Source organism: Epinephelus lanceolatus, chromosome 18, assembly GCF_041903045.1.
Source record: "Epinephelus lanceolatus isolate andai-2023 chromosome 18, ASM4190304v1, whole genome shotgun sequence".
Classification (NCBI taxonomy): Eukaryota; Metazoa; Chordata; class Actinopteri; order Perciformes; family Serranidae; genus Epinephelus; species Epinephelus lanceolatus.
Genome location: NC_135751.1, coordinates 28,768,420 through 28,786,177, shown reverse-complemented (window position 1 = coordinate 28,786,177; position 17,758 = coordinate 28,768,420). Strand labels below are relative to the sequence as shown.

Sequence of the window (17,758 nt, the reverse complement as noted above, 5' to 3'; positions counted from 1 at the left end):
ATACGTGTATTTTTCTCTACCAATTTCCTTTCATTTCTCCACATCCTCTGACTTTATCTCTATCTCTCTCTCTGTTAAATAACACATCCTCCCACCGCACCACACACCCCAGTGTGTGTGAGATCATCGGCCAGGCAGACGGCGGCCTGTCAGTGCTCAGGACGTTCAGGCTGCTGAGGGTCATTAAGCTGGTGAGGTTCATGCCTGCGCTGAGGCGACAGCTGGTGGTGCTGATGAAGACTATGGACAACGTGGCCACTTTCTGTATGCTGCTTATGCTCTTCATCTTCATCTTCAGGTAACAGAGGGGGCACAGGAGCATGTTTTTATGTGGACTGGGGCTCTGCGAAAAGCAATCAGCACGACACAGAGAGGGCAGGAGGGTGTAAACACGTCTCTGTGCAGTCCTGTGCCTGATAGTTTAACAGCCGAAGACAAGTTGTTTTGTTGCCTCTCTAAACCTTTGAATACAAAAAAGCAGTGATATGGTATCAGCTTATTAAGACAAAATATAATAATTAAGCATTGTGTAGGCAGTCATTGCCAAAGGCCTGAACTGAATAACAGGATTTACCTCCACCATTTTTGCCTGAACTGTATCTTAGCTCTGTAAAGGCTTCTGTCTTTGACCTGCCTCTTTCCCCAGGATTACATCTGCCATGAAAGTCAAGAGTACCTTAACTTGTTTGTCAGTCTGTCAGCAGTATAGTTGACTACATTAAACTTTTAGATCTACAGTTAATTAAACAGATAGGCCTCAGGCCAAAGAACAACGATATCAGGAGACTGTAGCTTTTTAACTGACAGAGACTGAGCTCAAATTCTAATGGCGCATTGTTAAATTGATTTGATGTAAAATGCAGTGCTTTACCTTTACATGAATTCAGTAAAGACTCATACCAATCAGTCCACTAGCTCAACTGTTAAATCTAAGTAACAGGATTTTAATATTTAAATATTCTTCTCTAAATTAAAGAAGCTGTACGCTACATTCAGCAGCAAACCACCTGTTGCTAAGATATAGTCACGCTTCCTTTCTGTGTGTCGTAATCTGAGCTTCTCTGTTTATTGTTGTGGTAGATGGTCCGACAGCGCATGCATGTTAGTGCGTGTGAGTCCCCGTGAGTGTGGCTGGCTAACGGTTGCCACTCTGCACTGTGATCTTAAGTTCTGATTCCTCCAAACACGTTCAGTATGGTACCTTTGAAACCAACAGTAGCCCTTCAGACATGGTACCTAGACCCTAGCGTTTCGACTACAAACAGGACTCTTAAATGTGGGCGGGGTTGTTGTCACTCACTGCTCCGTCCAGCACTCACTGTATTTCCTCCTTTATCGGTCTGCACATTGTTTATCGTCCACAGACCAAGGTTGCGCGCCGACATTTTCAGAACAAAATTAAACAGGCTGCAGTGAGAGTCTCTCTCCATGGGATGTTTTAAAATAGCAGGTTTGTACATGTAGTCCTTCTCAGGCAAGCTCAGGGGTTTAGTGTTGCTGGAACTCACAGGAATGATGGTCTGCAACGCTTTTTTTTTCTCGGGATATAATCCAATCAAAATTAATACATATTTTCAAATGCTTAAAGATCCACTCATTACTAAAAGTGTACGTCATCCAAGAGAGACAACATAAACTAAAGTAATGGTCAAAGTTGTTAAAGAGAAATTTAAGGTGAGCTGATTGATTCACGTTGTCAACTCAAGCATTCAGTTACAAGTTAATGTTCGACCTCAAAAATCGCCAGCAGTCGGCCCAGTGAATTATTATTTTTTCTCAGACTCCAGCTGCTGTAAGAGGCAGCAAAAACGTCCTTTCATTTTATAGTTACAGTTTACTAATATATGTGAAACTCTCCACAGTATGAACAGTGGTTACATGAGCCTCAAAACCAGCCACAACTCAGCCCTGAGCAGAGTGACCGTCCTCTATTGACCAATCAATGGACTGCAGTGTTCACAGCTCCACCTTTTGGCATCAGATCTGTGTGCTAGAGGGGGGACCAAAAATGGGGACAGTGCAGAACGGTTCCATTGGTACCATCCACAACTTTTCACACTGGAAACAGGAAAAAACATACCGAACTGAACTGAACCGCACTGCTCGGTGGAGACGGGTCTATATAGTAGTTACTGCTAACATTAGCTAGCTGCTAGCTTCTGGCTCAACCACTTCCATGTTGAGAACCATGTGTAGGGTATCCCGCCCCAGAGTCTGAAACCTACATACGGTCTGAATGTTGCATACAGCTCCTTTAAATGTAACAATCCAAGATGCTATACAGCCATTACATTGTACCTAAATGAATAGTGATGCAGATGCTAAAAACTGCAATTTACAAAAACATAATCATTCAGCCTCATCTCTCCTCTTGTTAACCACCCCAGCACGCACACACACACACACACACACGCACACACTCACTCACACTCTACTCTGTTTTCTCTCCAATTCCACCTCCGTGGGCGATAACGGAAAATGAAGATGGTTTTAACAGAATTATTGTTATTTGAATAATTTATCATAATTGTTGCAAGTGCAATCCTTTTTACATGATAGGTATGAGTTCCTCGGCAGCGTTATAATATTACTCCAGTTCTGCTTGTATCTTTATGAGTGCACAACGTGTCTGTGACTTCATACGTGTGTGTGTGTGTGTGTGTGTGAGTGTGTGTGTGTGTACCTGCCAACCAGCTTCATCACCCCTGCAGCACAGCAGTCAAGCATAAGTGTGCCAAGACAGATGGTGTCAGAGCTTTTAGCCAGCTAATGCTAGCCTGAGCAAGTGGCATTTGGTCTATACATCAAGCCACTGTAGCTTTTAGTGAAGAGTTAATGTAAAGTGCCACTCAGCTAAGATTTAAACTTTCAAAAAGCTCTCCATAAATTGCCCGAAAAAAGCAGCAATGAATGAGAAAGTCAACAGCGCTGTCTGGGTTACACAGTCTTGTGACGACAGCAAACAGATGGGCGCAGGTAGATGATAAGAGCCGGGGAGAGGGGGATGGGAGAGTGAAAGCTAGAAGAGTAGAGCTTTGAATAAAACCAAAATAAGATTATAATAGTCATACAGTTTGTTTATGTACAGTTTGTGTGGATGCATTTTACCCTTATTCTGTGACAGCATGTGTAGTGGAATTACTGGAGAAACCCCCTCTTGTGTTGCAGTATCCTGGGGATGCATATCTTTGGCTGTAAGTTCAGTCTGAAGACCGAGGCAGGAGACACAGTGCCCGACAGGAAGAACTTTGACTCCCTGCTCTGGGCCATCGTTACTGTCTTCCAGGTATGAATAGTTCAAACACACACACACACATCAGCACACTTTCAAAACTGTGTTTCACAAAGAATAAAAACTTTCAAGTGAGTGTTTTTTCTACCTGTATAGACATTTGTGTGTACGTACTATACATGTGTATATGCTCTGTAGATTCTGACTCAGGAGGACTGGAACATGGTGCTGTACAATGGGATGGCATCCACCACGCCCTGTGCTGCTCTCTACTTCGTAGCTCTTATGACCTTTGGAAACTATGTGCTCTTCAATTTATTAGTTGCCATCCTTGTTGAGGGTTTCCAGGCTGAGGTGAGACATCTTGGTTTCCGGCTTTGCACAGTTTGCCCTTTGCAAATTAACAAAACCAAATGTGATATGGGACAAATTAGCCAATCATGTCTCATCATTCAACTGTTGTAGGTTGAAACATGAATATTATTACACAAACTAAACTTGCTGTATAAAGTATATGTACACTCACCGGCTACTTTATTAGGTACACCGTGCTAGTACCGGGTTGAACCCCCTTTTGCGTTCGTGGCATAGATTCAACAAGGCGCTGGAAACATTCCTCAGACATTTTGGTCCATATTGACATGATGACATCACACAGTTGCTGCAGATTTGTCGGCTACACATCCATGATGTGACTCTCCCGTTCCACCACATCCCAAAGGTGCTCTATTGGATTGAGATCTGGTGACTGTGGAGGCCATTGGAGTACAGTGAACTCATTGTCATGTTCAAGAAACCAGTTTGAGATAATTTGATCTTTGTGACATGGTGCGTTATCCTGCTGGAAGTAGCCATCAGAAGATGGGTACACTGTGGTCATAAAGGGATGGACACGGTCAGCAACAATACTCAGGTAGGCTGTGGTGTTTAAACCATGCTCAGTTGGTACTAAGGGGCCCAAAGTGTGCCAAGAAAATATCCCCCATACCATTACACCACCACCACCAGCCTGAACCGTTGATACAAGACAGGATGGATCCATGCTTTCATGCCTAAATCCACTGAGTTGCTGCCATGTGATTGGCTGATCAGCTATTTGCATTAACAGTTTAACAAATGTACCTAATAAAGTGGCCAGTGAGTGTGTATACGGATTTGTTCAACAACAGCAATAAATGAGAAATCAAGTGGGTTTAATATTGAACCCCAGTATTTTGTGTGCACTGACCTGTTTCAGAGTTACAGCTGAACTTCAGACGTTTGTGTTTCAGAGTTAGATTTGACGAGTGAAATTAAACCAGGCGGGCTGGAGAGAAAATTGCCCCTCAGATAGTTTGGTAAAAAAGGAGAGGACAAATGATTGGCGGTTCCTATTTAAATCAGCTTTTGATTAATCATTATTTCTACACTTTTTCCCACTCTCTGCTTCTTACTCTTCTTCATCTTCTCACATCTCCTCTTCCTTGCTGTGCCCCCTCCCTCTACTTGTCTCCCTTCCCTTTTTCTCTCACCCATTCATTTTCCCTCTGTCCCCCATACAGGGCGATGCAAACCGCTCTTACTCTGACGATGACAGGTCTTCCTGTAATTTTGAGGAGAATGACAAACAGAAAGATTCTCTGCATCTCTCAGGTATTAAAAGCCTCTAGGAGCTTCACAGCATTTATTGTTTCATAATGATTGATTTTCCTCTCACCACTGAAATCATGACTGATTGCAATAATTTACAATCTTCCCCTCTCAAACAAAAATGCCAACTTTACGCTAATCATGCTGCTGTAAGATTGTGTTATCACCAATCATTTTAAGGGTAACTTAAGTGTTTTTCAGCCTGGACCCTGTTTCCCCATATTTTTTATGCCTAGGTGACTTAAATAGGAACAACATTTTTTTAATTGGTTCAGTACTGAGTGAGTGCGCTGCAGCCGACAGCGGTGAAACAGGCTGCAGTGTAACCACTCTGAGCATTTGTGCACCATCAGTTTACATCCGTTAAAAGTGCTTGTTGTTGCCACTGACAGGCTCAGTTTGTTATTCTAAGTGTCTGACAACATTATAGAAAGGATCCCTACAGAGATAAATACCTTTTTGTGAAAGAATAAGATTGGGTTTTTCTTAACCAGAAATTATTGCCAATCCTCCAAGGAGAGCTGCGGGCAGGAGGACAGAGCCCTCATAGTGTGGGCATGAATATATCCTTCCAGCCATTTTCCTCCACCTATCTGGGGCCAGGTCGCAGGGGCAGCAAGCCAAGCAAAGCACCCCAGATGTCCCTCTCCCCAGCAACGCTTTCCAGCTCCTCCTGGGGGACCCCGAGGTGTTCCCAGGCCAAATGAGATATGTAATCCCTCCAGCGTGTTCTGGGTGTGCCCTGGGGCCTCCTACCAGTGGGACGTGCTCCGAACACCTGCCCAGGAGGCATCCTGATCAGATGCCCGAACCACCTCAACTGACCCCTTTGGACGCGAGGGAGCAGCAGCTCTACTCCGAGCTCCTTACCCTATCACTAAGGCTGAGCCCAGCCACCCCACGGAGGAAACTCATTTCGGCCGCTTGTATCCGCGACCTCATTCTTTCAGTCACTATACAAAGCTCATGACCATGGGTGAGGGCTGGGACGTAGATGGACCACTAAGTCGAAAGCTTGCCTTCCTGCTCAGCTCCCTCTTGACCTTGATGGTCCTGCACAGCGCCTGCAACACTGCAGAAGCCGCACCAACCTGCCGATCCATTTCACGCTGAAATAAACCCTTAATTCACCCAGTTAAATGTGAAAATGTGCTGTTTCTATACAGGCTAAAGTTATTGTTTCCAGTGATGAGGTGCTATGATATATGTGCTCTAAGGTCATGGTGTAACTACCTCTGCTGCCATTTAGCACTCCAGAAAGCTATGAGCCATTTTGATGTGTCTTGGGAATTAAAAACTTTGCCTGCCGTCCCATTTCCACAACAAACATCACTGACCATCTTTTTCCTGTCTGAAATGTGAGCTGCACAACGTAAATAATACATGCCTGATGCCACGTCTCCATCCACTCCTCTCCCCTCTTCCCCCTGTAGACATAACAAAAGTGAACAGGCTGAGAATCACGCAGTATCGAGTAGCATTTAGCGGCACATTAGGGAGGTCTCTGATGATGTCTGATCACACTTCTTCTGAGCCAAAATGCACCTTTTAAATGTCAGCTTACCTGGAAAAGAAATACAGTTGGAATGTTAATCGTACCTGGAGACCTATTCCACCAAAAGATATGTTTGGGAACGGACTAACCACTGACATGATATCCCTCTCTTTCACCATTATAAGCTCCTCTCTGGCTCCTCTAATGTGATTTAGTGTAAATTAAACCATCCTCTCACTCTCTTAGCTGGCCATAACATCGTGCTGGGACATTAATGTTGTAAAGTGATGGAGGGTGCCAAGTTCTGATTGCATGGTAGAAACAGAGAAGAAGCACTGGGCACAAGGAAGGGCTTCTTTAATGCTGTCTTTCTGTACCTCCATTCTCATTCTTCTCTCCACACCCTCTTTCCTACAGACCCAAAGATCTGCACTCTAACTCCTAATGGGCACCTGGATCTGTCCCCACTGCCCCATGGTCTGTTTCCAGGAGAGAGGCTAACCTTTGCCCTCGGCTCCAGGAAGAACAGTGTTATTTCTCTTGGCAGGGCCAACTTGGAGCAGAAGGCTATGGTAAGTAGAAAGGACTGAAAATAATACATGGTTCCTGGGTAACTGACCTGTCATTTAGGGTTGGGTCAGTGTAAGCATTTTTAGACCGATTTCACATTAAGCCATACACAGGACCAGACCAGTGTACTGAATTTTACCAGGTGTCCCACCTGACTCTGCAGCCCCAGTGGAACATAATGACATTGTGTCCCAACAGCCTACAAGCCTACAAGGTTCATCATGTAACGTCAGAGCTCTCTGTCCACAAATGGCCAACAGGAAGTTGCCTAGGTCTTATTTGCGATCATCATTTACCTTACCAGAAGCTGCCACCTCATTGTGGTTTTTGTAGTGAAATGAAGAGACATCATATAGATAAATGTAAGCAACTGGAATAAAAGAAACAGGAAGTGCAACTACAGTTATACTCAAAACTGCGCATCACATCGCTTGGACGCCTCTTTCGTTGGCTTCACATTCAAGATGTTGCCATTCTGGTGTCGTTTCCTTGAGAGATTAAGTCGGTCATGTCTCCTCTTGTGACCCCAAAAAACACATGAACTTTCTAGTAAATCAGGCATGTCCGCAGTCCAGCCCAAGGGCCAATCGTGGCCGTGGACTGATTTTAAACGGCCCACGACTTGTTTCCCAAAACATACCATATGGCCTGCCACATAGTATTAGTTAATTAGGCAAGTTCACTTTGCCTTTTTTCTTTATTTCATGATGGCAGTGCTATCAAGTTTGTAGACATGCACCAAGTAGGAGCTATGAATTAGGATGATATGTGACCTACAATTTATCCCCGTTAAAATACGAGCTGCAGCATCTGTACTAGCTGAAGCCGAGTCGCGAGAAAATACAAAAGCATGAATAAGCTTTTGTAGGTCAGGAAAAGACACAGCTGAATTAAAATATGCCTTCCTTGCTAGGTAGCAGACATGACCACAGCAAAGAAGCACAAAGTTGACAGCAGGGGTCGCTGCTTTCAGGTTGAAAGTTTGATGCATTTACACTGAAAGATGAAACAGTTGTGTTTGTCTCATTTGTTTGGGATTTTTCAACCCATATGATGCAAGAAGCAGCTGCCCCCCCAGGTATCACATTACCTAATCTGCCCCCCATTCAAAAAAGTTTCGACCCCCCTGGCTTCTTCATATTGCCGGTGTTTGGCTCGGCAGTAAACTGCACACTGCCTGTCAGACACTAGCGGCTCTGTTATTCCATTTCTAAACAAATATAATGTAATGTTAATCACATTGTCATATGGCTTATTATTAATGCAGTACAAGTTGGATTTGGAGCCATTACGCCGTTAGCACAGGTTGCTAATTTCGAGTTAATTTGCCAGAACATGTTATAATGACAAAATCAAACCAGTTTAAGCTCAAACACCGGATCAGACTGGCCTGGCACAACCAGAAATCAACCCACCTCCACTGTCATTATGTTTTGATTTGACTGAGACAGTGTGAAATTATAGGCAATGTCTTTGACGAGGACAATCATGTGCTGCAAAGCTATTACTTTTTTCAACCCAGCCTTGTTTGAATTATGGATGGCTCTCACAGAGGTAATTCCAAGCTTCATGTAATGAGAAGCATATGATTACATCACGTATTCTTTATTCCATTGTTTTGAGATGTGTGTGGTCATTGGTTGGGTTCTGTTTATGTTTGTTGGTAATCCAGCCTGTCAGAGCACATCCAGACTGTGTGGCTCAGGACCAAAGAACATGGAGGAAACCTCTCTGTCTCTGTCTCAGTATCCAGGTCGAGGTTACCACAACTGGGGCCGCCCACTGACCAACCAGCCTCAGGCCTTGTGGGCCCGCCGCTCCAGCTGGAACAGCCTGGGAGGATGCCGCCCCTGCTCCTCCTCGTCTCCCTCCGCTAGTCCAGCCTTCACCCCTACCTCTGCACGGCCCTTCTATGGCTACGGCCTTGGGGGTCTCGGCGGAGTGGTCGGAGGAAGCCTCCGTATCCGTGGTCCCCGTGCCTCCTCATCCCCGCACCACCACCTCCAACATGTCCACCCAGACGAGGAAGAGTCTCTCCTGTCTCCTCCCCCTGTTGCTCCACACTCTCTTCACCTTCCCCATCCTGTGCTCCCGGGTCACTTTGCACCCAGGAGGGACCGCAGAGCTCTTTCACTAGAGCTGCCCCACCTGCTGCAGGTCCCAGGACTAACGCACCCTCCACCGCCGCCACACCACCTGCCACTCCCCGTGACACTCCATGCTCACAACAGGAAGAAGAGCTTCTCTGGGGGGGCGGTAATCACTGGAGGTGGTGGCGGTGGGCTGGACAGTCTGGGTGGCTTGGGAGTGGTACACCAAGACTGTAATGGGAAGACTCCTCTGTCTCAGCTTCTCCAGCCTCCTCCTAGACACCACACTGAGCAGGCTGGAGAGGCAAACCCTCAGAGCCAGCTCATGGCCGACGTCTTCCCACAGGTTAACACACGCAGCAAGGACCGGGAGGACCTGGACGATGATGTTGAATATGTAAGTTATCGTTAAGTGTGTGGGATGGAGGGTGATAAAGGTCCAGGGTATTTCGACAGAAATGGAATATGTTTTCTTTAGTGTATGATCACCTGAGAGTAAGAATCATTGTGTTTTCAGAAGAATGAGTCGTTTATATCTACACAGTGAGCGGGCTCTCATCCATGGACTCCACCGTTCTTCTACAATAGCCAAGAATGGACAAACTGAACAGTGGCTCTGGATACGGCCATTTGTGTTTTCGTGTTGTTCACTGTAGTGAGCAGCCCCTTCATGACAAGCCAACAGTATCAGAAAAACATTGATTTTTAACAGTGTTTTTAACAGTTTTAATCACCGGGTCCGTTTGTTTTGGAGAAGAAGAGTCCTCTGCAGATAATTCAGCTCCTGGTAAAAACTTCCTGAGCGTCTGGATCTTAAGTTACAAAAGGAAAAACTGAGCACACATTTGCACATGCTCTGCAACAAGCCAAACAACATCAGAGAAATGCTGATTTGTTACGTGAAACTGCCTAGGGGCCGAACACATGCTGTGTCTTTAGCCACCTGGAAAACGTGAGGTCAGGCACTGGGTGCTACTCTTGCCTTTTTTGTTTCACCTTTCAAAAGCGCAGCAGCAGGTTGTGTCTGAGGTTGTTAAGCAACCTTAACAAGTATTGTATCATAGCCCACTTACCTGAAATCCTGAAAGCAGAGCTGATCTTCTTCCAGGCGCTGTTTGTAAGACCAGACAAAAAGCTCTGGCAGCCATGCTCTAAAATGATCAACTTCTTCTCTATATTTATGGAAGAAGGGAAAGATATTCGTCATCTGTGATTGGTTGGTCCTTGTCACATGACATGTGGTGCGCACTGGTGTATTCCAAAAGTTAAACTTGGTGTGTCTCAGGGTGCAGCCGTAGTGCCCTGAAAAATAGGCGCTTAGGAACGCATGAATGCTGCAACAGTGTCACTCTGGCGTTTGAGCGTGCCTGCCACATGTTGAAAACAATGAATTTGAGGGTGCAAAAAATGCAGCATGTGTACGCCCCCTTATTTTGTGTTTTTACTGGTTTTAATGACCTAGTTGGTTTGTTTTGGAGAGGAGGAGGCATTTAATGGACGATTCTCATCCATGGAGTTCACCATTCTCCCACCATTCTTCTACAGTAACCAAGAATGGACTAGCTGAACACTGACTCTAGATAGGGCCATTTGCGTTTTCACGTCGTTCACTGTAGTTAGCAGCCCCTTTGTGACGAGCCAACAGTATCAGAAAAACATCGATTTTCAACATGAAAGTGCTTTATTCAGTGTTTTAATAGCCGGGATCATTTGTTTTGGAGAGGAAGAAACCTCTGCAGCTAATTCAGTTCCTGGTAAAAACCTCCTGAATGCCTGGCTCTTAAGTTACAAAAGAAAACACTGAGCACACATTCGCACATGCTGAGCCAGCAGCCCATCTGCAACACATCAAACAACATCGGAGAGAGATGTAAGCAAAACTGCTTTAGGGGGCTTACACATGCTGCGGACGAAGGGAAAACTAATTGTCTGCTGTGATTAGTTGGTCCATGCCATTGGTTTGTGGCATTCCAAAAGCTGAACTTGGTGTATCAAGTTCATCAAGATCTAGTGCCCTGAAAAATAGGCGCTTGGGAACGCAGTCTACATCGAAAACAATTATTTTGAGGGGGTAAAAAACGCGGCATGTGTATTTTGTGGTTTTGCCAGTTTTAATTGACTGGTCAGTTTGTTTTGGAGATGAGGAAGCTTTTAATGATAATTGGTCTCATGGTAAAAACATGTTGAACAATGAACACTGAAGGAATCCTAACCGGGAGTTCACACTTGGTACATGGGAGAAGTTTCAGCTGGTTGCAATCTGCAATCCCCCGGCTAGATGCCACTAAATCCTACACGCTGCTACACCTTTAAAGGCTAATAGCATAGCAAGCTTGGTGAGTAAGTGAAGGTAGCTCATATTATCATTTCCTGTGATACCAATTCCACAGATGCAAACAAGCATCCCTAAGATGATGTGTAACGGCATCCACAAGGAACAAAGAAGCACAATCTCGGCCTGTGATTCTCAATAACTGAACTATTAGCTTTTGTGTTAAAGTACAAGATTTTACACATTCAATAATCTGCTGCTCTCTTGCGTAGGATTTTCAAGTACTTTGTATAAAGCCTGCACTCCCTATCACCTGGGCCTCGTGGGAGACCCATTGTTTTCATTGTAAACAAGTCTGTGTATGAGAGAAACAAGGTTAATTAGAAAGGACTATTTAGACAGCGGGGGAGAGAGCTATACAGATGGTAATGTTGGAAGATGCTCCGAGCTGTTGCTATAGAAGTGTTTCACTTTCGTTAATAATTTAAATAGGCAGTCTAAACAGGCTTTGCAATTTTGTGTGTCTGCCTGATTATATTGTGCAAACTATACGGGCTGAGCTTGTGTGTGTGCGGGCCGTGATGTGTGTCGATATGTGTGTTGCAGAGCTTGTGCTTCCGCATCCAGAAGATGTTAGAGGCGTACAGACCAGACTGGTGTGAGAGCAGAGAAGATTGGTCTGTCTTCCTATTCTCCCCGCAGAACAGGTGAGTCACCTTTAGTCCTTGCTCGGCTTCTATCTTTTTCCCTTTTAATCAAATCTGCTGTACGCCATGCTTTTAGTGATCATCTGCATCAAAAGTGTGATGACTCAAAATGTGGGCAAAGTCTTTCATCGGCTGGCCACAGGACGCGTCTCATCAAAACAATATCAAGGATGGGTGGGCAGACTCCGGTCCTCCACCTCATCAATAGGAAGGACAGGTTGCCAAGTTTCCACAGAGAAGGACTACATTAGAGTATTGATTGCCACCTTGCAAATAACAAAAGGGATATTTTCTGCCCTCTCCCCTCCTGTTAGAGAGCAAGGAGCAGGCCTCGGGGGGTAAATTTAATACCATAGGCGATTCATTAAATTCTGCATTAACGTGTGGGGATATTGTGTTACAATGTGCGGTTTCAATAGACACAGTTGAGTTTTAATAAAAGCCATTTAAATGTCCCCACGCTTGTTCCAAAACACAATCCCTCTCCTTTCTTTTCATCCGTTCCAATAAACACTGCAGCAAAGATATTTAATTGCTTTTTGGCAGTACACGGTGTCACATGCTAAGGTTTGAAATGCATATTCAGTATTTATATGTCCCATCTCTCTCTCCGTCTGTAGCTGTTTCTCTCTTATCTTTCTATTCTGTTCTCCCAGCAGAACACTGTACTCAGGAGTCGGCTGCTTCTGAGAGTGTTGTTAATGTAATTTGTTTGGAATTAGGAGCGATGTAAACAGCGGCTGAATGAGGCTATTTACTCACCAAGATGTAAGGGAGCTCCCGTGCAACTGTCAGGAGACTTGGCTCACGTTCTGATTGGATAGCAGAGGTTTATAAATTACGTCTGGGCAGAGTGTGGCCTAACCTCCATGTATTGCTCCCTCTGTTTTCTCAGGCTCTTTTTTGTATTAATAGCAACTGCAATGCCCTTTCAAACTTATCTGTTTGCTTTCTACTCTTTATTCATTCCTCCTCTCCTCTCCCCTTGTCTCCTCTACTCTTTCCTTCTCTTCTCCCCTATTCCCTCCCCTTGTCCCCTCTCCTATCCTCTTCTCTCCTTACCTCATTTCCTCATCTCCTCTCCTCTTTCCTCATCTCCACTTGTCCTCTTCGTTCCTCTCCTCTTTTCTATTCCCTGGTGTCCTTTTCTCTCTTTTTTTCTTCTCTTCTCTCCCCTTGTCTCCTCTTCCCTCCACACATTTCCTTTCCTCATCCTCTCTCCTCTTTCCTCCTCTCGTCTCCTCTTCCCCTCTCCTCTACTTTTCTCTTCTCTCCTGTCTTCTTCATCGTCTCCTCTGCTCTCCTCTTTTCGTCTCTTCTTTACTCGTCTCCTCTTTTCCTCTTACCTCCTCTTCTCTTTTCTATTCCCTTCTCTCCTATTCCCTCCCCACATATCCTTTCCTCTTCTTTCCTCTCCCCTTGTCTCCTGTTCTGCTCTCCTCTCCTCTTTTCTTCTCTTTTTTTGTCTCCTCATTCCTCTTCCCTCCTCTCCTCTTTTCTATACCCTGGTGTCCCTTTTCTCCTCTTTTTTATCTCTTCTCTCCCCTCTCCTCCTCTCATCTCCCCTTCCCTCCCCACATCTCCTCTCCTCCTCTTCTCTCCTCCACTTGGCCTCATCTCCTCTTCTCTGCTCTTTTCTTCTCTCCCGTACCCTCCCCATATCTTGTTTCCATATCTCCTCTCCTCTTCTCCTTCCTTGTCTCCTTTTTTTCTCTTCTCTTCTCCTCTTTTTTATTCTCTGGTGTCCTTTTCTCCACTTTTTCCCACCTCTTATCATCTCTCCCCTTGTCTCCTTTTCCCCTCCCTCCTCCACCCTTCCCACATCTCCTCTCCTCCTCTTCTCTCTGCTCTTTTTCTCCATTCTCTCCTATTCCCTCCCATCGTCACCTCACCTCTTCTTTTCGGTCCTCTCTCTTCTCCTCTCCCCTCGTCTCCTGTTTCCCTTTCCTCTACTCTTTTCCTCTCTTCTCTCCCACTCCCTCCTCTTGACTCCTCGCCTCTTCTTTTCTCTCTTCTCTCCTCTCCTCTTCTCCCCCCTCATTCCTCATCTTCTTTCCTATTTTCTCATCTCCCCTTTTTCCTTCCTCTTCTTGCCTCCTTTCTTCCCTCATCTCCTTATCCCCTCCCCTGTGCTTTCCAATTCTCTCCTTTACCCTCCCCTTGTCTCCTTTCCTCAACTCTTCTTTCCTTTCCCCTTGTCTCCTCTCCTCTCCTCTCCTGCTGTTCCAGGTTCAGACAGATATGCCAGTCCATCATAGCCCATAAGCTGTTCGACTATGTGGTTTTGGCCTTCATCTTCTCCAACTGCATTACAGTAGCTCTGGAGAGGCCAAAGATCCTCCAGGGCAGCTTGGTAAATCCATCTGAAATGTGTGTCACTCTGTGCATGTGTGCCTACGAGCTCCCGTCTGCAGCCTTTTTGTGGCAGCTTCTCATATTCTCTGAGGATGAATTCAATTTTTATTATCTAAAAGGTGCAGTAAGTAAGATTTTAGTGCCCTTAATCGGCCCTTCTCTCCTTTCTGACTGTCACCCCCTCTCCCCCTCCTCCTCCTGTTTGTCTGTCCAGGAACGAGTCTTTCTCACCATCTCCAACTACATCTTTACTGCCATCTTTGTGGGCGAGATGACACTCAAGGTAACCTTTTACAACCTGTCTCTCCATTACAACCAATGAGTCCTGAGTGTGGTGTGTGCAGGCAATACACAGAGGCATCTTTTTTGTCTATCTCCTCCCGTGTCTCCCTGCTCGTCTCTCTCTCTCTCTCTCTCTCGCTGAATTGACTTCGCTTCAGTGCTCCCAAAGCCCGGCCCCTTCCCTACCCCTCTTTCTTGGCAATCCCCATGTTCCTTTGGAGAACAGAGCAATTAAGCAATGTCATTAATTAGCGGCTAGTCTTCTCATATGGATGTGGTCCTTCTCCAGTACTCCCCCACACTCTCTCCCTCCTCCCTGTCCTCGCCGATGTTGACTGTTTCTTTTTTTAAGTTTATGTCTCCACTTCCTTAGGGTCCCTGTGTTCTCATCGGTCTGCTTTTTTCCGACTCCTGATCTTTCCCCGTCCACCCTTTCCTTTATTTTCCCCTCCCTCCCTCCCTCCCTCCCCTTCGCCACCGTCTCTGTATTCTCTGCAAAAGACTTTGGCACAAGTGGGCCATCAATTATGCACTCCCACAATCAATTATTAACCAATCACAGCCCGTCAAGAAGCCACAGGCTTGTCAGCCCCCTGGCCGAGCCGTACATGCCTCCCCTCTGTGTCTCTGTCTGTCTGAGCCTCGCGGATCTCCATAATGTGTGTTGGTGTGTGATAGTTTGTGTAGCATTAATCTCTCCGTAGGACTCCACCACTGAGTTTAGTGCTGTGTACAAGATGCAGCCGCATAAAAAGCACAGCGGGGTTGAGGAATTGGTCAGCATGTTGCAGAACTTTTTAGAGTGTTACTTTATGAGGCAGCATCTGACACAATGTCGCACTACACTACTACTCCTAATGATTGCAGTTGTATGACGTAGCAATGCTGTTGGCTGTAACATCTCTCAACATAAAGCATTTGATTATATGTAAATATATAATTAGAACAATCAGATTTGTGAAGTCGATACATTCTTGGGAGTTTTGCACATTCAGTTTACTTTTTGGCGTTCAGCCCTAAGATGTTTGCCAGACACTGATCCTTCACCCATCTTGATGTGTTTGCACGCTAACCCCCGCCGTCCCTCTGAAGCTTTACCAGACACTTTGCAAATGTCACTTGCAGATTTTTGATGCTCCCACTGCTGCTTAGCAAAACACCAAATCCAGCTGTTTGCATATGTATCACAGCGCCTGTACAACGACGTCCAGCCCTCACTCTTGAAGTACCATTATATGTAAAATGGTTTCACAATAAACCTTTTTACGAGCAAAGTGAAAGGCATTTAGGACATATACAGTGTATCACTTTACCAGTTATTATTACAGTAAACACACTGTCACCTGTGCGCTCTTTATAGTGATGCATGGTGTGTAAGTGTGTCTATGTCCTAATTACACATAGGTACCATTTACTGTGTGTGTTCTCATTTTTTTCTCCCAATTTTCTGTTGATGTTTGTGTGTGCATGTGCGCATACACCAATCAGCCAAAAAATTAGAACCACTATTGGGTGAAGTAAGTAACACTGATTATTACAATACAGTGTTCTCCTGGGGAACATCTCGAGGATGCCACTTGATGTGCTCCACCCACCTGAACACCTCTGCAGATGGAGTATCTCTCATCATAGCAGCAACACTCCCCAATGACAGTGGCCCCCCAGCAGGAAAATGCCCCACACCACACAGAAACTGCTCAGGAATGGCCCGAGGAATGTGACAAAAAGCTAAAGGCATCAACCTGGCCTCCGGATTCCCCAAATCCAAATTTGATCGAGCATCCATGGGATATGCTGGTACCTCAGAGGTAGCCCTAATCCACGGTGGGGCCACCCTGGATTGGACACATGACCTCTGGAAGGTGTCCGTCACCGGGGTGCTGGCTTCAGATCATTTGAGACCCGTCAGCTGTGAGGTGGAGTACCAGCATGTCCCAAGATGCTCAATCAGATTGGGGTGTGGCAGATTTGGAGGCCAGGTCAATACCTTGTTCCTCCAGGCCATTCCTGAGCAGTCTTTGTGGTGTGGCATGGCATGTGTGTGACTTTGGCTTATTTCGAGAACACATTTCACGAAAGACCAGTTAACTGGGGACGGTTCATCCAACTGGGGACAAAAGCAGTCCCTAGTGTCCCTTGTTGGAAAAACGCTAATTTTTGGGTTGCTGGTCAAAGTTAGGGTGGCTCATGGTGGCTCAGGAGGTAGAGTCGGTCATCCAATCATCACATTGGCAATTTCATCCTCGGCTCCTCCAGTACGGGTGCTGCAGTATACTTGGGCAAAATACTGAACCCCAAATTGCACCCAATGGCTTTGTCATCGATGTGCGAGTGCATATTAGTATCTAGTAGCAGACAGCACCTTTTATTGTAGCCTCAGCCACCAATGTGTGGATGTGTGTGTGAATGGATGAATGTGATTTGTAGGGTTAAAGTGCTTTGAGTGGTCGGAAGACTACAAAGGCACTATACAAATGCGGGCTATATAATTTCGGGAATACATTTCAGACTAAAGACCAGTTAACTGGGGACAGTTCATCCAACTTGGGACAAAAGCAGTGTCCCTTGTTGAGAAAAAGCTCATTTTTTGGGTTACTGGTCAAAGTTAGGGTGGCTCATGGTGGCTGAGGAGGTAGAGTGGGTCGTCCATTAATCGCAAGATCGGCGGTTTGATCCTCGGCTCCTCCAGTTTGGGTGCTGAAGTATACTTGGGCAAAATACTGAACCCTAAATTGCACCCGCTGCCATCGGTGTGTGAGTGCGTATAATCTTTAAGCTGAGTAGTGGGTGGCACCTTTTATGGAAGCCTCGGTGGATGTGTGTGTGTGAATGGGTGAGTGTGACTTAAAGTGCTTTGAGTGGTTGGAAGCGTAGAAAGGCCCTATAGAAATGCAGGCTATAGAATTTCCCCAGCAGTGACCGAAGTAAACGTGTGTGTGTTTGAGCTTGAGTGTGTAGAAGATCTTGTTAGTGCCAACAGCCTGTTTTCCTACAGCTGCTGACAACTTTAATGTCTGTATCACATCCCTCATCCTCTTGCTCTTTTAGTTTCCTCTTGTTTTTGTTGTTGTGCTACACGTTTGTATTTTTTCCACATCTGACAGTTGTTTTTTTTTACAGAACTGC

General features: G+C 45.4%; 1 protein-coding gene across 3 annotated transcripts in view; it reads left to right on the top strand.

The window, feature by feature from the left end:
- LOC117269085 (voltage-dependent T-type calcium channel subunit alpha-1I) overlaps positions 1-17,758 on the top strand; it is a 141,432-nt gene that overhangs the window by 62,171 nt on the left and 61,503 nt on the right. For all 3 annotated transcript variants that reach the window (XM_033645943.2, XM_033645940.2, XM_078161154.1), the window contains exons 10-18: positions 113-298; positions 3,169-3,286; positions 3,431-3,586; positions 4,774-4,864; positions 6,774-6,928; positions 8,673-9,413; positions 11,895-11,995; positions 14,225-14,348; positions 14,565-14,633. In XM_033645943.2, coding sequence (XP_033501834.1) covers positions 113-298; positions 3,169-3,286; positions 3,431-3,586; positions 4,774-4,864; positions 6,774-6,928; positions 8,673-9,413; positions 11,895-11,995; positions 14,225-14,348; positions 14,565-14,633 — 1,741 coding nt within the window. The remainder of the gene's footprint in view (positions 1-112; positions 299-3,168; positions 3,287-3,430; positions 3,587-4,773; positions 4,865-6,773; positions 6,929-8,672; positions 9,414-11,894; positions 11,996-14,224; positions 14,349-14,564; positions 14,634-17,758) is intronic.